The sequence below is a fragment of the Meles meles genome, chromosome 5, assembly GCF_922984935.1.
Source record: "Meles meles chromosome 5, mMelMel3.1 paternal haplotype, whole genome shotgun sequence".
Classification (NCBI taxonomy): Eukaryota; Metazoa; Chordata; class Mammalia; order Carnivora; family Mustelidae; genus Meles; species Meles meles.
The window spans coordinates 24,998,838-25,025,754 of record NC_060070.1 but is presented as its reverse complement, the minus strand read 5'-3'; the positions used below and the strand labels follow the sequence as shown (position 1 = coordinate 25,025,754).

The following is a 26,917-nucleotide window of genomic DNA, read 5'->3' as shown; positions in this document are numbered from 1 at the left end:
ATCAGACTAGAGTACCTGAGATATCTGAAAATGTTTTCCCATCTTTGGAGCACCAGCTCTTGGTAACAGTTTGATGACAGAAAAGGAGAAATTCAATGGAATTTTTTTCCCAAGTGTTTGCCTTTATGAAATGGAATTTTATGAGAAACGGATGGGAATACTGAATTATTTAACAAGACAGATGCTAACCACCATTCTAAGAGTTTTCCAACTGCCTCATACAAAACAACAATGCACAATTTCTTTTGTCTCATATTCTCATATTGTTGCTTTCTAGTACAGTTGATTTGTAAAAACAATCTCCCTTAAATTTCTACTTTTTGTTTCTCTGTTAGGTCTGTTGTAAGAGAGAATCCTTGCCTCGTCTTAAAAAACTGACCGGCTACTCTGCCTGGCGGTGATGGAGGGAAGCGTGAGGGAGATGGCGAGCTGCCCTCTTCCCAACCTCCTTCCTTCCTGCCAGGCTGTGTGCCCGCCTCATTAGTGCTTTGTTCTCTCCCCTTTTCCATCTCAATTTTAGTCCATTATGGTGGATTATTTTATTTTATCTTATTTGTATCCATTAAAGATCTAGAAGGAAAAATTTTAGGTTTTGTTTCTCAAACAAGATAATCCAAGGGAAGGAACAACAAGGGGGAACTGAATGGTTGTTCTAAAGAGGCTCCTTGGGAAGTGGGGACTCCTTTTTGAACTTGGAGGCCAAGTAATTTCCCCCATAAAAATTTCTTTTCCTTTCAGATTTCACCAGAATCAAACATATTGCCAACGGATCATTTGGGAGCGTTCTGCTGTATCATCTTCTTTTTTAGGACTTTACTATTTTAAAGCAGCTGATCAACTGGGAACAATAGAAACCAGTAGTTCACATTAGTTTAGGAATGACAGATAATTATTTTTAAAATATACTGTTTCTAATCTAATTTTTAAAAAAACCTCCTTTATACCCTGAGGTAAATTATAGAGTTTTGTTCGGTTTTCATGTCTATAACATTTCACGTCTATAGACATTTCATGTAAGATGTCTATATGTAGACAGATGCCATATTAGGGACCATATAAAATAGAAATAAAGCTTTCTTTGACTAGGACAAATTGTAAAATGCAGTAATTGTACGCCATGTGAATTCGTGTTATGACTCTATTTAAAGAAAGTTACGTTATCAAAAATGTTTGATTAATATCAAAGGTCATTTTTACATGTCTTATCTGGTAATTAACAATGGATCACATTATGTAATTTGTGAAAAAAGGTGGTCATTAAAATGACAATATTCATTCCATTAAGGTAAATAAAATGATGCACATAGTTCTGAGTGATGATACTCAGGGGAAAAAGAGTCGTATCACTGCGCTACAAATTAGTTTGCTTCTAATTTTGCAGGCTGATGACCGCACTGCCTCAAAGCAAATCTTTCCCCTGGAAATGGAATGATTGCATGACAGACTGTATGAACCATGAATATGTCAACAACTCATGGACCAGGCCTTGCTTAGCAATTAGTCTTTGGGGGATTTTATTCAGAAATCAGATGACACTATACCAGAGCTTATTGGGGATTTTGTGATTACCATTCATGTCTGGAGCATGAGTCTGGGAGAGTTAAAAAAAAAAATTCATAAAGGAAGAAGAAATGTGGCTGATAGTGGCAATCAGTCATATGTACATACATTGTCAATTGGGAGGATCAGAAGACTCAAAATATAGCAAAAGTTCCTAGGAGGCAGCAAGAACCTATTTTGTAGACTTCTAATTAAAGTCTCCTTTTATTGCTCCCACCCCTAAATAGACCGGTATATCCCAGATTTGAGTCATTTGAATATCACTGTCACATTTTTGTCAGAACTTCTTATCACCTGTATTATGATTTACTCAATATATTTTGTTAACTGACTCACTTTAAAAGCCTCTCTTTGCTTTAAGCAGTAATATTCGTGATATTATGGGCTTGTTTCACCAGTTAAATTTGTTTTCTTCTCTTGCAAAGGGAAAGAAATGCAGGATTTTAATTATCGAAAATTCTCGCATACCACTTAACATCATTCTGCTCATCTCCATGACCTGGGCCGCAGGCCCTGCAAGAGCTGCTAGGACGACCAGCCTAGCTGAGAATGATCTTTACGGCTGTGTGACCTCAGGTCTCATGCCTGACACCTCCATTACCATCCCTCCATTTCGGGACATGAGCTGCATCACGTGGAGAGAATTTAAATCAGGCCTGTGCCTCCCTGAGGACACCCGTGCAGGAAGGTTTTGTCATAAGACACTGCTGAGTGAGCCAGGCTAGGGCCTTTCCATCGGCGGCATCTGGCCACTCACATCCTTCCTTTTTTGACTTAGCTGTACCACTTGGGAAGCCTTACATCACGAGGGTAAATGCCGCCCCATGTCCTCTAACAATGGTAAGCACCAAGCTAACCAAGATGGAACCTGGTTCCTGACCCTCAAGGTGCACACGAGGGCATCACATTGGTGGGTTAGCACTCGCTTGTCCCACCTCGTGTGGCCCTCACAGGCTTTCGGCAGCACCTCTGAGGAAACGGGTCGTTTTAGCAGCTTCATGACAACTGGGCCTGGCTTAACCAGGTAGAAAATGCAATTTTGCCAGGCTAAGAAGCCCCAGGAGCCCTCCTGGGTGTGCCTTCATATTCTGATGTTATTTTGGAGACTTAAGAGCCAACCAAGAAAAAAAAAAAATAGAAAAAGAAAGAGAGAAAGCAAGCGAAAGCAAGCACTGAGTCTTCCCATCAGGGGCTGGCTCTCCTACAGAGGTGAGAAAGCGGTGAGGTGCAGAAATTGAAATTCGGCCTCAGGTAGCTCTGTCAGGCTCAGGGTGTGTCTAAGTTTGAAGGGATGTTTGCTTCTGATATGAACATTTTTCTTATACTTTTATTATAGAAGATGATGTGTCAAATGTACAAATAATGTGTGCCTGGTGCCAGAAAGTGGGAATCAAGCGCTATTCCCTGAGTATGGGAAGTGAGGTGAAAAGCTTCTGCAGCGAGAAGTGCTTTGCGGCCTGCCGACGAGCCTACTTCAAGAGAAATAAGGTAAGAGCACTAGAGAGAGGCGGCCGTGCAGGCCTCCCCAGACCACGTGCGCATGCGCCTCTAGCTTCTCGCTGAAAACACTGTGCACATTTTCCTTTGATTTTATTTTTTTCTGTTGTGTCTGTTCTCCTGCTCTGTCATTCTTAACCTTTCGGAATGAGGAATCCCCTTCTAAGTGTCCCCTGTTCCTCCGTTTCTCTGTCTTGATGTTTGGATTCTGAGAGGGTGAATGAGACTCGGATGAGGAGGGACGCGTTGGCGGTGGTCGCAGCCGAGTGACATCAGAGGTGCCAGCGTCTCTCCAGCAGTAGAGGGGGCAGGCTAGAGTTCACGAAAGATAAGCGGTAGAGATGGCTTACGTAGGTCGAGCAGCGAGCCACGGAAGCGTGGCCAGAAAGCTTTAGTCCACGCAGTTTTATATTTATTCCCAATGGGGCTATTGCTCTGGCTCTTTACAAAACCGGATCCACCAAATTCGAATCAAGAAGAACGTCAAGTCTCACTTGACGCCTTATGTGCAAGTTGATTGAAACCGAGAAAAGGTAAAATAATGGATACCTGAACCAACATTCGCTCCCACAGCCAAGCCTTGGTGAGCAGCCTGGTGGGTGAACACAGGGACAGCCATAGTTCATCAGTTTTTGTTTTGTTTTATTTTAAGACACCTCAGCTCTGAAAATGTCCTTTTAGAATAGTATCAGCCACCACTGTTGAGAAATGGAATGTATGATGGTTTTACAATCTCACACACACAGACACGCACAGCTATTTCCGTACTCTTGAAAAGAACCGCTGTAGCATTTTGCCACCACTTACTGAAGTAAATTGCTACTTCTTGATTGTTTTCCATTGATCTGGAAAGCTTCTTTTAATTCATAAAATTGTCCACATTTTGCCAAGCATTTCCATTTCCATAATACGAGCTCGAAATCTGTCTTTTCTCGAAGCAAACAATTATTTTTTTTTTTTTTTAAGTCTGATATTTGTAATCCTGAAATGCTAATCTCGGGTTCACTGCATTGCAAGAAGCACTGTTGCAGCAAATTGTCTCCTGCAAATTTGGGTCACATCATTCTGCCAAAAAACATAATGCTGAAAGAATTAGGCTGCAGGAACCAGCGGGGTGGAATTTTAGTAGAAGTGTCGAAGAATTAGGCTCATAATCTTCACTGGAACAGGGATGCAAGTAAGGAAATTGTTTGGAATTCTTTTGGGACAGTCAACAGTCGAGTTCATCTTTCCTCGGGAGGGGCCAATGAGACGCCAGAGGAAGGCGGTTAGAGCAACGCATGGGAGACACGTTTTGTTTTAATATAGGAGGATTAAAATGGTCTCTGAGATCCGGGGGTTCCCGTTTTGAATGCTGAGCACTGGGGTAACAATCACAGGAGTGGACCCAGCGCTTTCATCTTCAAAGCCCTACTTACCACAACAAAATACTTTGCATTCCAACCCAGAAGATGGCTAGAGAACAGGGGTTTTTGTCTTTCAAAGGTTCTGAAGGATTATGGGTCTGAATCTTGATGGACGGCCTGTAGTGAGCACAATCAAGCGAGATGAATTTATCACAATCCCTGTGATACAATGCCATCTTTGCCAAAGGACTAGACTTTAGTGAGCCTCTGAAATAGCCCAGAATACCGTATATAAAAATTTATATCATTATAAATAACGTGTAATATTACATCATTATAAAGTTTAGGGTCGAACTGAATTTAAACTTCTCTAGCGTGCAGTTTTTAAAGATACAAACCTGGGAGCCAAGACAAAAATTAGTATTTGGATTATACGTACGGCAGGTAAAATCAGAGGAGGACCGTTACCTTTCGCTTCCTGCAGGGAATTACCGGGGTAGGTCTTCGAACGTCCTGCAGAAGCTGAGAGTCACAGCGGCTTCAAATTTAGCCAGTGACTTTGACAGCTGATCCCAGCACCCCATTAGTGTACATACAATACCTGTCTTCTCCGCAAATCTTCGTGCTTATTTATGTATTCCAAAGCTCTGCTACACTATACCTTCTCATTTTTCAAATAGGGGAATAAAGCGGTCACATTGCTTGCTGGATGCTTTTTTTTTTTTTTTTTAAATTTTAAGAGTGTTATCTCTGCAACAATATCCTATTGTATTACAAAAAACATGTACAGCTGCTGCATTTCTGTTAACTGATAGGATTTTGTGGTCATTTCATTTAGGGCTTGGGTTTCCTAATGGCTTGTATTCGATACCAGTCTCCATCCTGCCATTTCTAAGAACTGCTGTAATAAGCCCCAGGGTGTTCCCCACCGAAGACAATAGCAAATAGCTACTTTTCTTGTGCCATTTAATCAAGTCTTTAGTCCTCATTATTAAAATTGTGGACTTTCTTAATCTTAGAAAAAGGGCAAAATCCTTCCTGTTCTGTCATAAAAGATTTTCCGGCTACATTCGGCACTAAATTTTAGATAGGCAGAAGGGGATGGAAAACAGAGTGGTAATGTGTGTGTAGAAGAGAAATTTGCCTTAGGTGTAATGTAGATTTTAAAATACATGTAAAGTTAACTATGCTGTAAATTATGCTTTATAATGACAGCCCGCTTCTTGGTGGATAGCATGCTGGGATCTAAAAATGGTCTCTAAGTTGAACCCAAATTGCATGCATAACTTTACAAAGAAAAATCCTAGTAGAAAAGGTAGCTAATTAGGAGCCGCATTCAGCTGACCTCTGTTTTGTGTCTGAGCAACACCTGCATTTGTGAATGTAAATTGGACAGCTGTGCCTGCGGTTCCCCTGCTCTTCTCTTCACAAGTGCTTGGGTATGGAGGCAGGAATTGATTTGCTGCTAAAAACAAGGACAAAAATAGCCCAACTCTCAAAATGAAGGCCCCCTGAAAATTGGCTCTTTAAATTTCATTTACTTCTCCACCCTTCTTTCTCTGGATCTCTGCGTCTGTTTGATGGAGTAGGTTAAGAATGCCATGTCATATCCGTCTCTCTCAAACCCTGGCCCTATCAAGTAAGGTGGGTAGCCTCCAGCCAAGTTAACCCTTTCAGGCATGTAGTTTATATTTTTAAACCGAATAATAAAATTTACAATTTTATTTGAAGGGTTGTTTGGATCACTACACAGACGTAGGCTTTCTTCAGGACATTTCTGTTAGGAGGGGGACTGTGAGTCACAGCTGTATTCACTTAAGGAACCTAACTACTAGCTTATACATTTCAGGACATCGGCTCTAAGAAGTGATAGTGTTAATTCATAATTATATTTTGTGGACTCCTTATCCCCAACAGGCTCCATTGCTGACTCCGGAGTTTTTTTAAACAGTGGGGAAGAAAAATACTTTTGTAGTGTATGGGCATTGGCTGAGCAATGGTACGTGCGTCTCATTACTCGATGCACTAGAGAATTTTCAGGGCACTAAGAGCTTGCTCTTTTCCCAGCCCCTTTTTGAGGCCACAAGTAGAGAAGGACTTGGGAACATTTCTAGCCTAGTGATTCGCCTAGGAGTTGAGAAGTTGCAGAGGTGTCTTAGTGGTTTTGCAAGAGATGCTCACGTGTTTTGTGTCACAAACACCACTTTTACTTTGCACAATAACACTTAGAAATAGTCTTTGCCGAGGGAGGATGCCTTGTAATCATTATCTCTTTAAAAACAAGAGTAACAAACAAGACCACAAGTAGTAGTCATCTCCAAATAGCCCGTGTTTGGTCTTTTTCCTTCTGCTTGGGAAAATATCTTATTATCTAAACTCATGTCCCTAAATCAAGAAGGAAATAAAAACTCAAGACAAATGGCCAATGCTGGCAATGCAAATGATTGTTTTCTTCTCTTTGTTAAGATCTTAAATTTTGGTGTTCTTTATGGGTTCATGGCATTGATGTTTTAGTAACAGACACAATTGCCTAAAAACACCAAAGTTTCACTTCCTTGGTCTAATTTCTCTGTAATTTGAAACAAAAATAGATAGAAATATTTCTTCAACGTCATAATGTCGTTGTTCACCACCAGACCATGGTGGGAAGTAAGCTGTGTAGATAAGGGATAACAATAAGGATGAATTAAAGATTAAAATTTGTATAAAGAGAAACAACATTTGCAAACCATAACATGAAATTGCTAGCCATTGTGATGATAATAACAACAGATATTTAAAGAGGGGAGTATTGTATAATAAAGCATTTGTCCCACTTTCAAATGATTTCCTACATTCACAGTGATTTTTTTCTTTGAAGAGATCCCTTTTGGAAAACCCATCACTAATTAGCATGTATCATATTATTTGAAGACACATTTTTATTTAGACTACAGTAGTCCTCCCTGACCCTGGGGGAGACCTTCTAAGACCCTCAGTGCATGCTTGAACCCATGGATAGTACTGAACCCTCCTGATACTATATTTTTACCTATACATACACACCTATGATAAAGTTTAATTTATAACTTAAATACTATACAGAGATTAACAATAAGAACTAATAATAAAATAGGACAGTTATAACAATATACTGTCATAAAACTTATGTGAATGTGGATTCTTTCTCAAAATATCTTTACCGTACTGACCTTCTTGTGATGCTGTGAGACGTAGGCGTTGTGATATAGTGCTAGGCCACTTTTGACCTTGTGATGATAAATCAGGAAGATCATCTGCTTCTAGACCACAGTGTACCACAAATAACTGAAACCATGGAAAGTAAACCATGGAAAAGGGGCACTCCTGTATTGGTCTTTTTATTGAACTTGAAGATATCTTGGAAAAGGTTCTCAGTTTCAGACTTCATTATCGAACCTAATAGCGCAGAAGAAATGTGTAACAGTCGCCCCGCAAATCTAGTGATTAACCTGGCTACTTTGTTCCCTTGAAACACCTGCAAGATTTAATTTGCAACATGGTTATCATTCATGAAATTTGGGGGAAGGATGTTAAGAAATTATTTGTAATTAATATTCTCGGACTGCCCGAATCTCAGGCCACAGACTTGCTTTTGCCAGTTGCTTGCAAATATTCTCAGTTGAGCAGTAAACATGCCAGGGAAGCACCGGAGTTCTTCCTGCAGGTCACCTGGAATTTACGGGGCATCAGTGAGCCTTCTGGGTCTATCTATCTCCCCTGGGCTGCTGCACGATCACTCTGGTTCTGCCTTTTGGATCTGTGCCACAGGCCTGTCCACTGGCTGCACGGACAGTGGCCCCTGCTGCCCCACCCAGGGCTTCAATCTGTCGGCCAGTGGCCGAGTTCTCTCTTGGTCACAGCAAACAGGGGCGTCCTCAGAAAGCTCTAGGGAAAGAACAACAAGCCCAACTGTTTTCTCATTCTGTGGTATTTTGGAATATGGAATGGAATATTGATGAGAGGCTGCAAACGAGAACCTCCGAGAAAAGCAATAGCAGAGGAGGGGGAAGGTGTTAGCCCTTTGAAATGCATTTGGGGTGGGATTCCAGCAGCAAAGTTTGGGACAGTGAAGCAAGACATAGGTCAGGTTAAAGTGATGCCTGGGCTCTTGAAGAAAGCCAGAAAGGGTTCCAGGGCAGAGCTTCTGTAGTGTTGGGGGGACCTAGTCCCCCCGAACAGCCACCCAAAACTCGGGGGAGAGGCATGTAAGCATGTTTATCAGAACATTTGAACACCACTGAGAAGTGCTGGTTTAAGGGATACCGGGAGCAAAAACAGAAGGAGGCAGGTATGTTTTCTACTGCAAGAAAGGAATAGCACCCCTGTCTAGTTGGTTTTTTTTTGTTGTTTGTTTGTTTGTTTGTTTTAAGATTTTATTTATTTGTGAGAGAGAATGAGAGATAGTGAGCATGAGAGAGGAGAGGGTCGAGGGAGAAGCAGATTCCCAGCTGACCAAGGAGCCCAATGCAGGACTCCATCACAGGACTCCAGGATCATGACCTGAGCCAAAGGCTGTCGCTTAACCGACTGAGCCACCCAGGCGCCCAACCCCCATCAGGTTTTTAGTGGGCTACATTTTGGAGGTTGTAGGGAAAACAGAGAAATAATTTTAATCTGTTTCCAGAATGGATGTCAACTTCTGCATAATACTAGATACTTTAGACTGAATATGAAGAGATGATTAAAACTCCAAATAGCTTCAAGCCCCAGTGTTTGTTCAACATTTCTGTTCAGCACACAAAAGGAAGGGGGTGGATTTTTCATGGATCTGAATCTGATCATCTGGGAATCCGTGTGCAGGTCTATGGACATATTCTCGAATGTTGATTTTCAGATGCAGTGAGAGCCTGGCCATCCTTCTAGTGATAGCTAATGCTATACACTTAAATCAAGTTTCTCTCATTTGAACTGCCGGTAATTATCCAATCCATCTCGAAGGCACGCTCTCGTTTAGCATTAACCACAGTGTCAGATTGCATCAGCTACATTGTGTTCTGGTGAGTGCGGCTGCGGAGTGATGAATGGGCATGCCTCAAGTTCATAGTCCGGCTGTCTGGTTGGGGGCAGCGGGCAGCTCAGGAAGCAAATGAACAGGAAGGGTTCCAGTTATTTGGGACATGCTTTCTCCTAATCGATCCAGTCCCTTGCATCGCCAACTTTCTCACCTTGCTGCTAGCGGTGTTCTCGGTTTATCGGAAGAACAGGCATTTCAAGAATTATCTCATGGGTTGTTCTGATGTGCTTCTCCCATCGTGAGCTACCTCCAGCCCTCCCTGCACCGGACTTTAAAAGGACCATGTCATGAGACCTTATTCATAAAGAGCACAGGAGGGAAAAGTTTCTAAGAGTATTTAGTGCCCTGTCCAGCGAAACCAAGAGAGAAGGACTGTGCATTTTCCTAGGCTCGTAGTTAGGTTTTTAACTCAAATGCCTTGTTAAAAATGTGAAGTACCCAAGACAGGCCAGGTGGCTTGCCTTGAGATATTTTAAGGTAGTAGTTTGAATCCAGAATTTTTCTCATACACTTTTGCAATGTGTGGTCACAAAAGCTAGTACACTCAAGATGGCCATATGCGGGAGAGGCAAGCTGTAGGCACACCTGCGGTCTTTATCCCTGCCGCACCGCACCGCCCCCCACCCCAGTCTCAGTGCCACCGGCTGGCTTTTGCACACAGAGGCAAACGTGTGAACTGGGCAAGCCACGTGGACTTATTTGTTCCTTGGGCTCTTGGCTCTTTGTTCCTATTATCATACATTAGGATGGAATATAAAGAAGGTTGTTGTAGATGGCTGTTTAATTCCTGCTCCAGCAGTTGAGCTGGAGAATGGGAAATTCCTTAACATTACAATCCACTCTTAGAGTGGCTGTGTGCACAGTGCAATCTAATGTCTACTGACAGACTGCCTTTGGAGGTTACAAACGTCAGTCTGTTGCATTCTCTGTAAACACAGACTGTGGGCCAGAGCTGGGCACGACTACAAGCACAGGAAGGCAGATCAATTGTTTAATGAATCCATAAAAGATCCTTGAACTCTGCTGCAGGGTACTCAGCACTCTAGTTAAATGAAACTCCTGTAGTCTTTAACAAAGAAAGAGATAATCAATGGCTGGGGGGTGGAAGCCAATGTCCGGTAATCACAACCTCCCAGAATTTGTGTTGCTGCCTCATTGCTGACAGTGGGTTAGCCAGACCCAGGTTTTGAGGCTCACTACTTCCATACTAATATTTTTCTCGGTGTTTGAGCTGCATTTAAGCCAGAGACGACATAATCATCGAGTGCTGTATGTGTAAGGGCTCTTTTTTAAAGCTATGGAATATTATTTAAATGACATTTCTTTAAAGTAATAAGATTAAGCTCCAGAATTATGTTATTCTAACATGTAGGGTCTTTGTAAGGCATCCCCATGATGAAAAGTAAATAGGGGAATAAAATTCATTCATGATTAAGTCCTCTGAATGTCAAATTACATAGTGTTGGAGAGCCCTGATTAATCCTTGCATGGTAAAATATTCCTCATTAGTTTGCTATGGCTAAGGGTTAACCACTCCTATTATAAATTCAGACATTAATGTATTTTCTGCGTAATTCATCTTCTAATAGAAGAAAATATGGTTAGTAGATAGGAATTTTTTTTTACCTCTAAATGTGCCTTGGAAACATTATACTGATTTATAAGAGAGCTTTGGAGGCATATAGGAGAAATCCTTCATAAATATGTTCAAATGAATTTAAAAGTATTTAACTACTTTTGATTGTAGAAAAACAACTGTTTTGACTTTGAAATGATGATTTTTTTTTTCCCACTGAGATAGTAGAAATTATAAGTCAAAGATTTTGCATCCAATTTTTGTCACACAAACTTGAGCTTTCCTAGTGTCTCAATTTCTTGATTAACTAATTAGCATTACGAGAGCTGGTCCTACCCTAATAAGTGTATTTTGGGGACTTGGTGGGTAATAGAAATTTTGAGGTATGACAATTGTTAGTCTGCTTCACAGGCTGATTGCCAGCCATTCTAGGATAAAGTGGTGATTTCAAATACATGATATATTATCTTGTGATCTGTTTTGAGAGAATAAATTCGTATTATCTTAAATAGGGTAAGCAGTCCAACTCTGTTATAAGACCAGTCTTTGAAGACCCCGATACTTTCTGTGATCACATGTAGGATTAAATATCTTATAAACTAGAGTGATTTAAATTGTTGGTGTCAAAGGATTTAGGGATACAGAGACCCAGGGGTAGGTGAGATACAGGTGGGCAGCAGACATTTGCGACAACATAGATGGACCTCAGAGGGTATTCTGATGAGTGAAATAAGTCAGAGAGAGAAAGACAAATCCCATATGATTTCACGTATCTGTGGAATCTAAAAAAAAAAAATGAATAAACAAACACACAACCAAAAAGCAGACATAAACCCATAAATGCAAAGGACAAAATGGTGGTTGTCAGAGGGGAGAGGGATGGGGGGGATGGGCAAAATAGGTGAAGGGAATTAAGAAGTACAGACTTCCAGTTATAAAAATAAATAAGTCACAGGGATATAAATTACAGCATAGGTCTATACCAATAATATTATAATAACTTTGTATGTGACAGATGGCAAGTAGACTTATCATGGTGATCATTTCGTAATGTGTATAAATGTTGAGTCACTATCTTGGACACCTGAAACTCATATAATATTGTATGTTAACTCAGTTAAATACATAATACATAAATACATAATATTGTATGTTAACTTCAGTTAAAAAAGAAAAAAAGGGGAAAAAAGCAGGGCAAATACTTGAAGACAAGGGGGATTTGCCTAGGAGGAGACAAGTCTCTGTGCTGCTTTTTTGCTTGTTTTTAGCCAAGATTAAATAAATTGTTATTTATTCATCCATTTATTTAAACAAATAAAATAAAAGATATCCTTTTTCTCCACAATAAGCTAGGCACTGTTTTGGGCTTGGTGGATACATTGAAAAACAAGAGAAAAGTCCCTGCCTTAAAGGAACTTAGATTCTTTCTCTAAGGGAGATTGATATATACAAGTTAAAAATATGTATAAATGTAACAAAATTTCAGGTAGTGACAAGTGCTGTGAAGAAAAAACAGAGTGAGGACGTGGATGGCGATGGGGTGCTGTGTTCTATCTGGTGGTTATGGAAGTCATCCTTGAGGAGGTGACGCGTGGGTAGGGACAGAAAGGGTGATGGGGCTGTCACAAGAAGAGCTTAGAACAGAGAATTTACAAGAGGAGGGGGAGCAAGTGAGAGGCAGAGGAAGAGCCTTGGCATTTCTGAACAGCAGCAAAAAGACCATATTGTCTGGAGTTGAATGATCAAGGTGGTTGGGACCAGATCACTAGGGCACAGAGCTACTAGTTTGGATTTTCTCTTAACTTTGATGGCAGCTTCTGTGAGGCGTTGAGCAAGATGTGTGACATGATCTAATCTTCTCTGTTGATTGGATCTCTGTTAAGGAAGTAATACATTTAAGATCCCGGGTGCAGAGAGGATTTAGGGAGTAGGAAAGGAAATAGCATTCCCATGGAGTTGGGTGTGTCTGGCAATAGAAAATGAAAAGTGTCAGATTCACTGAATTATTCACTAGTAGTTATGAAACATTTCTCAGTAGCAAAAGTATGTTGAACTAGCTTAGGTTTTTTTTTTCTCTCTCTCTCTTTTTTTAAAGTGTGGGGAGAAATGAACCAAGGATGGATATTGTTGGTTAAATGTTCTGACATAGTGATTTTTCTTTCTATGTGGCAGGCAGGGCTTGCACCTAGTCTAGAGGGGAGGTTAAGATCTCAGAAGGTAAGCTCAATGCAGAAACCAAACCTTGGTCTGGGAGACAGATCTATGGTATCCACAGGCATCCGCACGACCCCTAGAAGTAGTATGAGGGAAAGGAGAGAGTAACTTTAAAGGGAGCATCTTTGGATAAAGGAGGTGTTTTGAAGTTTATTTTATTCTAAGGGTAGACTTAATTTGGTGATAGTTATAGGCTGTATCAGGATTTTTTTTTTTTTTTTTTTTTTTTTTGGCGAGGGGAGGCAGGGGCGTGGAGTATCAGGATTTTTAACGCAAGTAACAGAAGACCCAACTCAAACTGGTTTAGACGATAAAGGACATCTTTCATCCAGTGGAATTCAAGTCCTGAGGTAGGGTATGCTTCAGACAGGTTGATCCTGTAGTGCAGTGGTTTCATTTCTTCCCATCTTTGTGGTTTTGTATATAGAGTGTTGGCTGTTTTCCAAGGCAAGCTCCCCAGAGGTCATGCGAAGGCTGCTAGCAGCAACCGGGCCTATATGTTTCCTTGTTCATATCCAATGAAAGACAGAGTCCTATGTCCTAACATTCCAAGAAAGAGTCTTGAAATTCGTATTTATTGTTTATGCTTAGGTCCCATGCACATGCTTGAACTGGGACTATGACCAGGGCAATGGCTATTCTGATTAGCTTGAGCCAGTCAGGGATTCCCTTGGATGTTAGAGTTAGGCTTATTTTCCTCTAAAGCCCATGGGAGGTGCATGAGAAAGGGCAGCTACCAGAATGAAAATTTGGAATTTCTTAAGAGAGGGAAGGGGTCAGAATGATGGCTGATGGTAGGTGCCGGCAAATATCCATGAGAGAGAAGGAGAGGGGACCTCATGAGGTTATCTCATGAGGTTGAATTCTTTACACAATGAGTTTGGCATGCGCATCTCCTCTTGTCATGTGGAAGAAGGAATCTGAAATCCAAATATGTATTGAGAGATAAAAATACGGTTAACATTCACCATAGGACACTTAGATGAGCAACTTCTCTTTAGGACCAGCTGTTTGAAACCCCGAGTATTAGAATGTTGTCTTTAGTACCAGGACAAAGTGCTGACTTGTTCTCTTCTTTTTGGACTCCATAGAATATGTGATTGCATAGAACGAAGATGAAGGGATTGTGTTTGGCTGTTAGATATGCTTATTTATGAAGAGGAACAATGGTACTATTAGAACAGCAGATAGCACAATAAATAGTTCCACCGGCGTGAGTGGCCAGGAGATGTTGGCCAAGGACTGTACTGGATATGGGGAGGCAGATATCTGGGACTGGGTGAGACTGCTGCTACTCATCAAAGGTGAGCCTGCCTGCCATATATTTAAGCTTTCTCTGTGGCTGAAAACTGTGCCTGCTGAACACTAGGGAATGTAGAGTGTTCAAACAAATTGTGATTTAGTCTGAGGCCGAATGCATCAAGTTCAGGTAGCAGAAGGAGAAGAGACCTTGAAGGCCGCAACTTGCAAGTTATTAATTTATCTATATATTTATTAAACAAAGATTTCTTGAGCAGGTACTATGTGCCGGGCACTGTGCTTGTCGTTGGCATTCCAACAGACAATGAGAACCGGTTCCTGCCCTCATGAAGCGGTGGAAGGCAGACATTTATTTACATAATAATACAGATGTGAAATTGTCACTGTGTCAAGTGCTGTGAGAGTATGGGCACAGTGCTGTGAGGGCCTCCAACACAGAGATTTGATTAGTCAGGAGACCTGGAAGCTTCCTTGAGGAAGTAGGGCATTCACTGAAATTCAAAAGATGAACAGATGTGAAGGAGGGGAAAAGGGAGGGAAGAGCTTACTGGGAAGAGGATACAGCAGCAGGATCTAGAATCCTGGCCCTGATCTGCTACTTCTTTGCTAATGTCAGGTTCTTTGTGAGGGAATGGACCGTCACCTATAAACAAGAAAACAAACAGATATTCCCTGGAACAATAATCCCATTGATCCATTTGTTTCTTTGTTCATTCATTCATTCATTCATTCCTACCCTTGGGGATTTGCTGCTTGCCTACTGGCTTCTGCCTTCCTTGACTTTTCACTCTGCTTCATGGATGGTGGACTAGGCACAATATTACTAATTTATTTCAGGGAGTATTTTGACAGCTTGTAGCTCCTAAAAGTAGCAGCATTTTATAAATAAATAATAAGAGTAAGAATAATAACTCTAAGACCCTAAGTGTTTTTATTATCAAATGTATCAGGAAAGCAACAATAGCAGCAGAGAAAAGATTGGGTGAAAATGCACTGATTTGAGGGAAGAAAATAATTAGTGTCTGACAAATATGGTTGGATGATTGAAAATAAATGGAGTAAGTATTTTTTGATGGAAAGAGCCAGAGGGCAGATCCTGCCCACCTCCCCACCTCCCTCTGGGTGAGGGAAGAGACGTGGTTTTATTATATGTAGAGAGAACTATAGACCTATGTTACATTAATGTGAGAGTAGACAGAAATTTGGGTGATAAATCTCAGGATAGAGGAACGCTGATTGACGCCCAGGTCCCCAGACTAGATAACTGTGATAAAATGGGAACTGAACAGCAGGTCTGCCGGCAAATAACAGAGGACGATTCTCAGGGCACAATGGTGTGGCGGGAAGGAAGGACCTTCTCCTCCCTTTCTCCTGAAAGGAAGGAATTCTCCTCCCTTTCTCTGTATTCTTTGGTTCAGCCTAGGATCTCATTTAGTGCCTAGGGTCACCATGACCATCCCTTAGAAATGTGGTGATGAATAAATAGGCAGGAAAGCGGTTCAGATTTTGTTTTCATGGGTCTCAACTGGGTGGTGTGGACACGGATATTCAAAATGGAGGGTCTCTGCGTCACTCTTCAGGATGCCCGCTAGAGGAGATGACCCTCCCTGAGCCTAACCATGCTGGCACCTGCCTCAGGTGACGGGGGATGGGCACCACGGTGCAATTCAGCTGGAGTCAGTGGCCCCTTCTCCAGTTCCAGTAACTTCTGAGAACCACATATAGTGACAGTCATTTCCAAAAGAGGCTGATTTTAAAACTGTGATGAAAATGGCTAACAGCAGGCTGAAGGTTAAAGTAAAAAACTTAAAAACCATAAAATCTGCCTGGAGGCTATTTAAGCAAACTGTTTTAGAGGCACAGATGGTTCATATACCTCTGAGCCAAAAACAAAAAAGTAAAAAGGGGACAGTAAAGCTGGCGTGATTAAGCAGACAAGTATGAAAGTTTTATTAGTACGAAAAAGGCATCCTTTTGAAAAGTGAAAAATCTGTCTCTGGCAACTCGGAAGACATGTTAAAGACCAATGGGGAATGGAGAGGACACACAGATGACATCTCAGAAAGCAGCCAGAAAACGCAAAAACACACAGCGTGCTTCCATACATTGGGGTGTTGGGGGCTGTGCTCTAAGGACATTAGAAAGCCCTGGAAGACAAAGATGGCATATGTGGAGGGTGGGTGTGGCATCCTGTCCTGTCCTTTTGAGGTGCAGCAGTGTTTATTGGGATTTGATGCCACTTAAATTTGGGACTTGGGTCTCCAAGGAAAAGGAGCTGGAGCAAATCTGAGAAGCTTAAGCGCCCCTAGTCAGAAGGCCCAAAGCGTGTGAAGGAAGTCAAGTATGATGTTGCTTCCGGTACGACTAAAACATCGTAAGCATCCCCGTAAGTGCGAAATCATAGTGGTGGGAGGTCCTCCGGCCTCTTCTTTCTGTGGCACCAGTGCACACCTTCATGTATGCTCCTGTCCGCGTGCACGGACACACGCATACGCTTAAATAGAAACTCTTCTGGTTTGAGGTTGGTGAGCTTCCTTTATCATAACTGGGAGAGAAGTCAGGTTCCGAAAAAGAACACTAACAGAGCACAGTGTGCAGGGCTGTCATTTACCCTCCTCTGAGAACAAAACAAAACAGTATTTGTGTTTTGAGTTAGCATTTCAATATAAACCTTAAAAAAAAAAGATGACTAAATGTAGCCTTGCAAAAAGTAAGGTAAGTAGTTTGGATTTTCAAAAATCCAAATAATTCACTTAGAGTTTGGCTGACTCCCTCCAAAGAGACCCTTGAGGAAAATAAATAACTGAAGGCCGGGAATAAAGCCTTACCTTGGATTAAGAACCTGGGTAAGGAGTGGATGATATTCCTCAGAGTACGCATAAATTAATAGCATACTGTCCCAGGGGTTTATATTAGGAACAGTGTCACTTAATACACTGATTGCTTATTTGGAAGTAGATGACAGGAAGGAAGGGAAGTTTGCTACTTTTTCTAAGTTCCTTTCATTTGAAAAACCACAGGGGATTACCTCCTCCCAGCTCCCTCCCCCTCCCCCCACTAAACCAAACCCTGCTCTACAAATATATGAATATAATGAGGTAACCTGACATCAGATGCAATTCCATTCACTGAGCTGTCAGCCAGCACAAGAGGACAAAAACTTTCAATCCTCGTACTCACTGATACAGGCTGGCTCTCAGCATCCCCAGAGAGGGGAACTTGGTCTGGTTTGAATGGGCTTCTGTTGTGTACCTGCCTAGACTTTAAAAAAAAAAAAGGCATTTAGATGTTTGCTTTAAAGATAGCTTTTTACAGTGGACAAAAGTATGTCAAACAATAAGCTTTGTCCCACCTTCGCAGGAAATGTGTAGTTCATCCTTCTTTAACTTGATTTTTATAAAAGGCTAATGCTGAACTTTGAAAGAGTTGACATAGAGGATTAAATATATTTTCATTAGGCTCCGGGCTATACAAAGATGGGATGCAAGAGCCCGAAAAGGTACACTGATGGGGGCCAAAGAACCAATAATAGAACTAAAGAATTGGTGAAGATAAATACAATGAAAGTGTACCCTGCCTCTTAACACTTACGGGTAACCTTTGCGGTTGGCCACCGTGGAGAAAGACCGGGTCAGACTCCGTGGCAGATGGTTTAGCACGTAGTGCATATATTAATCCACAGAGGCAGCCCTGGAAATGCAAGCAGGTTGTTAATGATCGTGTACAGCAGTTGTGAGCTGCTCCTGCTCTTGCAGTAAGGAATTCAGATGTCATGCTTCAGGGTTCAAGTTGATGAGTTTCTGGGCTGGGAAAACATTTCCCTCCTGTAGTGCATTGCACAGCCGATGAGGCATGCTCCGGGGAAGGGGCGATGCAGGTAGAGGCAAGAGAGAGAATGTAGACTCACCTCCCAGGTCCGTGATTTAGTTTGACGATTTCCCGTGTCTGGTTAAAGTGGCACCGTGGAGGGTGCATCAGAGGACGAGGACTTTGTGAATCAACCGCGAAGGCAGCAGACACCACGACTGTAAACCTCATACAACTTCAGACCTGATACTCAAGTCACTACTGACTGCAAACGAAATAAAGAATTCCCCCATCTTATGGCCCGTTGGCACCCGAGAAAGCCTGTGTCAGGGATATCTTTTACTTTCTTATGTCCTGGGTTGCTTAATAAGTAGAAACGAATGTTGGCTTCCCAAATTCCAGAGCATTGAACTTGACTTAGAGACTGAATCAAAAGCAGAAAACCCCAGAGGATTAATTATGAAGATGTATGCTCCCAAGCCCTATACCAGGGATGGAGCTCAGAGAAATTATCTGTATTTGTTGAAGCTAACCAGAATTAACTAGAAATTCAGGAAGAGTTGGATGAACAATTTAAATGTTTTACACAGTATGCCCTATTAAATGTGATGAGAGGGGAAAATTAAAGTGCACAAAAGTAAACTTAAGAGGAAAGCTTAAGTTAACACTTCTGATCCCCACCAGCAGACTCCCTTTCTCCTTCATTCTGCTTTTTTCACTTCCTTTACATTGCTGATGCAACCATTTGGCACTTAATAAATATCAGTTAAATGTAATTCTTTATGACCATGCAATTCAGCAAGATGTTCGACGTCCCTGGGGCCTAGCTGTTTGGCTCAGCACTTGTTCAGGGGTTGAGAATGACGATTTGGACCTCAATTTCTCTCTCTTTGTGTATGTAGGGACATGGATGGCTGATGTATGGAATAAAACCTATATCAACGTAGTTATTACAGTTAGTCCCTGTCCTCTGTATTCTCCAGGGCCATACAGGGCCCAGCAAGAGGTAGCCATCACTGTGTTGCCCTAAACCAGCTGCGCATGGGAGGAGACATGGAGAGATAGGCCTCATTCCTTCCTGGGCTGCCTGGCACCCATGGCCCACTCCCCGTGCTCCCCCCTCCTTCAACCTGGAATGCCAAGCTGGCTCCCGGGGGAGATGGGAAGGAAGTTGGCTGTTTCCTTCTTGCTCTTGGGTCCTGATGCTGTCACCCAGTTCCCTTTCAGGAGCTACTGCCTAGAAGATCAGGGATGTTGCACCCCATCATTTTTGGGCCTGGACACTGGAAGAAACTAGGGAAGTAAAAGGCTGGAGAGAAGCACAGAAATGTGTATTTGGGTAGAAAGCCGTGCATCCTGTGCACCCAGCGAATGAACCAGAAACTCTGCTAGGTGTGACAGAGGAATGTCTGTCCGAGTGTGTGCGTTTTCCTGTGCTTGTATGGAGATGTCATTCCACACGTTTGTTCATTTCCCCGTTTATTCAGCACCTCCAGCATGCTGGGCGTTATTCTGTGCCTGGGATTCAAAGATGAATAAAGGAGAGGTTTCTGCCTCTAAGGCTCTCGCAGTTGAATAGGGGAGACAGACGAGTAAGCAAATGATATGGTAGGAGGCACGCTGGAACAGATGTGGATGAGGACAACTGGGGACCGTAGAGTGACTTCCCCAGCCCAGGGGCCAGGCTCCTCTGCATGAGTGAGCACATGCTAGGATGTGGACTGAAATGCAAATTCCAGAATTGGGACAGACAGGAGAAAGGCAAAGGGTGGCAAGGCAGCTTAAAGGCTCTGAGTCAGGAATGGGAGTTCTACTTGTCACACGTTAAAAAACAAATGTACAAGCCTTATTGTAGTCACCAGGGTCCATATTAACATTTCACAATATTACAGACTTTCTAGGGATGCTGAAAACCATATCCCATGCCAGAAAAAAATTGATTTTGTACATCCTTTTGTCTTTAGGTTGTATTTAGGAAAACATGTGCAAGAGATTAGAGGAGGCAGAGAAGTTGAGAACATATAGACGAGGCTCATGACAGACATGCTGAGAGTTGGATGCGTATCTGCACGCTTCCTGGACTGTTTGAGCTGAAAGTGATGTGACAAAATTTCTCCAACATCCTCCTTTTACAGATGAGAAAACTGTGGCCCTGGGAAGGGAGGTGACTTGCTGGGGCCCCAGAGCTAGTGAGGGGCGGATACCATCCGTGCTGTGATCAGCTTGAGATCTCTGAAATCGGCAGGAGGGGAATTGTAATGGCAGTAGCTCAAAGAGCCATAGGAACAGCTCTTCTTTGTCATTAGAATAGCACTATTTAGGGGCGCCTGGGTGGCTCAGTGGGTTAAGCCGCTGCCTTCGGCTCAGGTCATGATCTCAGGGTCCTGGGATCGGGTCCCGCATCGGGCTCTCTGCTCAGCAGCGAGCCTGCTTCCCTCTCTCTCTCTCTGCCTGCCTCTCTGTCTACTTGTGATCTCTCTCTGTCAAATAAATAAATAAAATCTTAAAAAAAAAAAAAAAAGAATAGCACTATTTAGTAAGTGTACATATATACTTCATAAAAGGGCTTAGTGTGCTAGTTTTCAAACTTTTATCTGCCAAGAACTTGGAGTAGGAAATGCATTTTGCTTTGTAATTTAGTACACATGCATACACACACCCACGCCCCCCTCACACACACCCCTACCCTACTTCCTATTACTTAAGTCACTTCGACGCTGGCATTTTCTTGATTTTGCCAGGAAGTGTCGACAGAAGATTTTCACGCAGTTATGTCACAGCTGCGACCTGGATGGCAACAATTATAAAATGCATCATGATTTCAGAAGTATTAAAATATGAAAAATGCTTAGGCTTTAGAATATGCAAAAGAGGGTATAACCATTTAAAATTGAACGGAAAGTGGGGCATCTGGGTGGCTTCAATCGGTTTGCATCTGACTCTTGATTTTGGCTCAGGTCATGATCTCAGGGTCGGGAGATCAAGCCCCATGTCAGGCTCTGTGCTCAGCTGGGAGTCTGCTGGAGATTCCCTCTCTCTTCCTCTTTCCCTGCCCTTCCCCCAGTTGGCACTCACACTCTTGCTCTCTTTCTCTAAAAAGCAAACAAACAAATGAACTGAACCAAAAGCTTCCTGAAATAATACTTTTTTTTTTTTTTTAATGTGTTGTGTTCTGGTATTTTCTGTTTTGTTCTGTTCTATTTTACTAAAAAGTTGCTGGTTGGGATTCACTAATGGGCTGAGAACCCAGCTTGAAAGTACTGGATGAATAGGGAGATTTGTCTTAAATGTAATTACTGTGGCAGGATGGGGGGCCTTCAAGGTCTTACCGTTGGATTCTCCTTGATTTTGACTCTGCAGTTTCACCAAGTTAAACTGAGGTCTTTCTATTAGTTTTTCTAAACTTTAATTATGGACTCTCTTAGTGGAGTCACATTTATCTCTTAAAATGGCCAATGGCTGCCCATTTATAATTTGCTTTTAGGTATGCATTTGTCTTGATGGAGAACTGGGGGCAGCGAGAATATTGATCAGACAGTAAAAGGGAATACTCAGATTTTAAAATGAGCTACCTCAAGTTCTTGTATCAAGTGAAAATGAAGGAAAGGAAGGCAGAAGTGACTTGGTGGGGAAGGAGCTTAAGTAAGAGAGCCAGATAGGAGAGCAGACACAGAGGATGGGCCTGAGCGGTGAACTGAAGAAAGAGAAGCAGCTTCCCACTCAGCTTTTCCTTATAGTTCTCAGCCTTGGGCCAAAGGTGCCGAGGAGTTAAATGGCAGCACATAGATTGTTGCCATGTTTGGTCTGGTGTCCGTGGCACAGTCAATGAGATGATGCCCAGGCTTGTCCGGCAGGTCAGTAGGACTGTGCTGCTAATCATGGCATGAGGCTTATCCTTTACAAGGACTGGCCCATGTCAGGGGACTTGTTTGAGGGTACAGGTTGGCTATTGAGGAGAAAGAATGCTTGAATTTACTTGTTTTTACTTTACTTTTAATTTCAGTTTATTTAATGTACATTTAAAAAAAAGATTTTATTTATTTATTTGACAGAGACAGAGACAGTGAGAGAGGGAACACAAGCAGGGGGGAGTGGGAGAGGGAGAAGCAGGCTTCCCGCTGAGCAGGGAGCCCGATGTGGGGTTCGATCGATCCCAGCACCCCGGGAGCATGACCTGAGCCAAAGGCAGACACTTAACGACTGAGCCACCCAGGTACCCCTTAATGTACATTGTAATATTAGTTTCAGGTGTACAGTAGAGTAACTCAATGATTCTATATATGACTCAGTGCTCATTATGATGAAGTGTACTCTTAATCCCCTACACCTATTCATCCATCCCTCCATCCACCTGCCCTCTGCCAACCACCAATTTGTTCTCTATTTTAAAAAGTCTGGTTTTTTGTCTCTTTTTTTCCTCAGTTTATTTTATTTCTGAAATTCCATAGGAGTGAAATCATACAATATTTGCCTTTCTCTGACTTATTTCACTGTAGCATTTTATCCTCTGTCTCCATGCGTGTTGTTGCAGATGACAGGATTTTGTTTTGTTATGGCTGAATAATATTCCATTGTGTGTGTGTGCGTGTGTGTGTGCGCGCGTGCGCGCGCATACCGTATCTTCTTTATTCATTCATCAATAGATAGATGGTTGAATCTGTTTTAAAGTAGGCTGACAAAGAAATGATAGCTAAGGCTTTCGCATTTCAGTAATTCAGTAAGCTAGATTAAAGACAGGGTAGGAGGAGAGTGGGGCAGAAACCAGCAGAGAAAACTGGGGAACTGGGGCAGGGCGTTCTTAACCTCTTATTTGAATCATGGCCTCCTTGGATAACCTGAAGAAACGTTCAGAGTGGACCTTTTCTCTAGGAAAGAGACAGACACACAGAATTTTACAGATTGTTTCATGGGTTCATGGACTTTCTGAAATTCATTCGTTGACCTCTTGAATTCAGATTTAAAATCCTAACTAAGAGTGATTGGATGTGGGAAAACTCAGCTCCTCATCTGCTGTTCTGAACTAGAGTTCTTCTCTTAAGCCAGACATACAGCATGGGTGGTGTTCTGACATGTGCAGCCTGGAACGGAGGTGTGGGACGGGGGAGTTGCACTGTAAATCGGTCAGCGTAAGGACGGTACAAGAAGACCGGGGATTGAGTAGTGCTGCTCGGCGTCCCGGGCTGGTTTTTAGAATAAGCATGCAGTAATCAACTTTCCGGTATTAGGAGAGAGGGCAGTTCTGCCTCAGTGCCAGAAATGATGCTTCTTCCAGGATATAGACCTTGAGAATCAAATGACACAATTTTTCAGTCATTTGTCCAATACTTAGAACGGACAGGTACTTCTCAAAATGGATGTCATTAGAGCTACAAAACTGGTGATGTTATGGACAGATTCTTCCATTTGCATTACAGAGACATAACAGATGTGGGGAAGCTCCTGGTCTTAGCAAGATGTTGGATTAAATAATGCTCGCTGCCTGGATGTCCTGTCAGACGTATTGTAATGCTTAACAGAACTCCTTGCCACCTCTTAAAGGAATTTAAACTGTCCGCCCATTTAATGTTCATCTCTAATGTGAAATTTTTAGATGAAGCCAATTTAGCTTAATTTACCTAGATGTTGCTTTGTGTCTGCGGGTGGTGGGGAGGCGGCAGGGAAGCAGGCTGGAGTCCATTGGAGCTACCCCTTCGCAGAAGCCGGGAACACACGGGACACACAATAGCTTCTTTAGGTCACTGTGCCATTTGTTAAGGAAAAGAAACGCCACCCAGCTATTGCCTCCCACTGCTGTTCTGGGGGAAAAATATCACTCATGCCGCCGTTGCAACAGACACAGGAACGGATCTCGGAAAGCAGTTTCTCTTGAGTTTCTAGAATAGTCCAAGCACTGACCTGTTCTTCTGGGTGGGGGTGGGGTGGGAAGAAACTATTGTTCTGAGAGTCTGCCTGGGACCACAGATGGAAGGGATTGATCAAGTACAGTGGCATCTTTGTGCTGCCGTTAATGGTTTTACTTTTCTTTTTTTTAAATCCCCTTCTGAGGGAAATCTGTGATTACATTTTTTTTCTCTGCACAGGTGCTAGAATGCATTGCGCAAATACAAACATATCCCACTTCATGAGAAAATTTGGAAGTCATTTTCCTTCCATCTGTCTGAAGTAGACTGTGCTCTAAAACCGGCCATCCACCCACCCGTTCTCCCACGCACCTTCTCGGTGGCAAGGAGGAGATGGCATTGTAAGAGAATGAGGAAAAAAAAAAGCTAAACCCTGCAAGGCATTTAAAAGGATGGCTTATTAGTATCGTTTGGGCAGCTATGAATAACACGTGATAGCTTCTGGGCCTGCGTATTATTCACAGAAGAGTAGCCTTCATCTGCCCTCCCTCCTCTTCCCCATTCCAGTGTCCCTTCCTTACAGATGCCTTTCTGGAGTTCCCAAACCCTCGCCAAACCTGAACCTGGGTATTCTTTGATCAGAGATCATTTTCCCGCGTGCACAGTGAGTTCGCGTGCACGTAAATAGGTGAGCAGTGGCTTTGGGAGCAGGGAGGCAGTGCTGGCTTCCAGAGGACTCTGCAGCTGGGAGCGCGCCGCAGTCAGACAATCAGAGGCGCAGCAGGGCACCTTCCAAGCGAGCGCAGCTGCGAGGCTCTGGTCGGGAGCTCTCCAAAGGCACACGCCCTGCGTGCGGATTCCAAGCTACATTTAACACAATTGCCCATCAGCACTTAGGAAGCAGTTACCACAGAAACCCAGCAGAGACCAATTAGTCACATGATTAAATTAATTAAAATAACCCAGGGCATCTGCCATCTTGCCTCTTTTTGCTACAGATAGCACATGACCCAGACAGAACCATAATTGGTTCGCGGTGCTGTTGTGTCTCCTCATCCTAGAATTGTCTTCTTAACCACGGAAGGGGGTTCTCCTGATTTGCTTGTCTTTCCATAAGAACTCTCTTGGGTTGTTTTGGTCGATATTCCATCCCGGTAAGCCAGGCCGTATCCAATTTACAAAACATCAGATTTAATAAACAATAGGATTTGTTATGTTGGGGATAAGAAGATTTGGAAACATTTCCAGTTGCACAGTTGAAGACTTCTGGAGGTTTTTTTAATGAGGGCTCCAACATGCCAGAGGGTGCTCTGTGATTAGGCCTTTACACTTGACCTGAGAATTTGGTGGCAAGTCGCGGAAGCCAGACCGTGGTTTTGCTTGTTAAAATCATAGAGGTGTTATGGTGAGGCACAGGCAGCCGGTATCTGAGATGGTCCCAAAGCAAGGGTGGGTCTAACGATCCCGCTCACTGGTTTGTCCTTTGGAAAAGGCCGAAATGTACCCTCTGAAGCTAACGCAGTAAATCAGTGCTCTGTCCTTGATACGCTGAAGGACCTCATAATTCCCCAAATCTTCATGTAGTCAAAGGTTTTCTGTTACACCGGTGCCATACTTCTAGGAGCACATACACACAAATCAGCTTCCCCGCAGTCTCACAGTGCTCACAGCGGCATGACTCTGTCACCTTGGACACTTTCTGGAGACCACCTGGATCCGCTGCAGCTGAGAGCAAATGACCGAGCACAGTGTAGAGCTATCTAAGGAGGTAATGGTGTGGTTTCCTAATATTCTTTCTTTGTGACTTGGCTTGACAAAATGGCATGAATTAATTACGCAGTTCGATTGCATTAATTTGTGCCTGACCAAGCAAGTGGCACAATCCCGTCTACCAACCTAGACCGAGAGCAGGCGAGTCACGGTTCCACAAGAAGACAAGGTAGCATGTAAATAGTCAGCTGGGATTATTTCTTTCAGCAAGTGTAGGCACCCGGCTGGTTGGAACCTTCTTTCTTCCTGGGTGAATCAGAATCCCAGTCAGACCTCAGGACACCTGTGTCCATCTGGCAATTCTGAGAATCAGGTGCCTGATAAAAGAGAGCCATGTGATCATTTAAAAAGCTGTGGCCTAAGGTATTATATAATGAAAGGAAATGAACTGATGTGACGTCATGCGTAGCAATACTAATAAGAATATGCATTTTCATGACATGTTATGACTTATAAAGTGTTCACATACCTCCAGCGTTTGACTTCGTCTCTCTGACGTTACTAATACACTTATTAAATGTACGTGTATCTTTCACAGTGTACTTGGTATACTCATTTTGCTATTGGTACAAGGATTGTTCTGTGAATCAGATAAACATAGAACAGGGGCGCCTGGGTGGCTCAGTCAGTTGAACATCCAACTCTTTTTTTTTTTTTTAAGATTTTATTTACTTATATGTCAGAAAGAGAGAGAGAACACACAAGTAGTCAGAGAGGCAGGCAGAGGCAGAGAGAGAAGCAGGCTCCTTTGCCAAGCAAGGAGCCCAATGCGGGACTCGATCCCAAGACCCTGGGATCATGACCTGAGCCGAAGGCAGTGGCCTAACCCTCTGAGCCACACAGGTGTCCCTGAACATCCAACTCTTGATTTCTGCTCAGTCATGATCTCAGGGTTGTGAGATCGAGCCCAGCATCAGGCTCTGCGCTGGGCGTGGAGCCTCCTTGAGCTTCTCTCTCTCTCTCTCCTATCCTTCTGCTCCTCCCCCACCCACTCTTTCTCTCTTAAAAAAAA

The 26,917-nt window shown here is 42.7% G+C and overlaps 1 protein-coding gene across 2 annotated transcripts in view; it reads left to right on the top strand.

Annotated features, from left to right (window-relative positions):
• LOC123942504 (sine oculis binding protein homolog) overlaps positions 1–26,917 on the top strand; it is a 162,315-nt gene that overhangs the window by 39,033 nt on the left and 96,365 nt on the right. For both annotated transcript variants that reach the window (XM_046006475.1, XM_046006474.1), the window contains exon 4: positions 2,897–3,048. In XM_046006475.1, the coding sequence (XP_045862431.1) occupies positions 2,897–3,048 (152 nt within the window). The remainder of the gene's footprint in view (positions 1–2,896; positions 3,049–26,917) is intronic.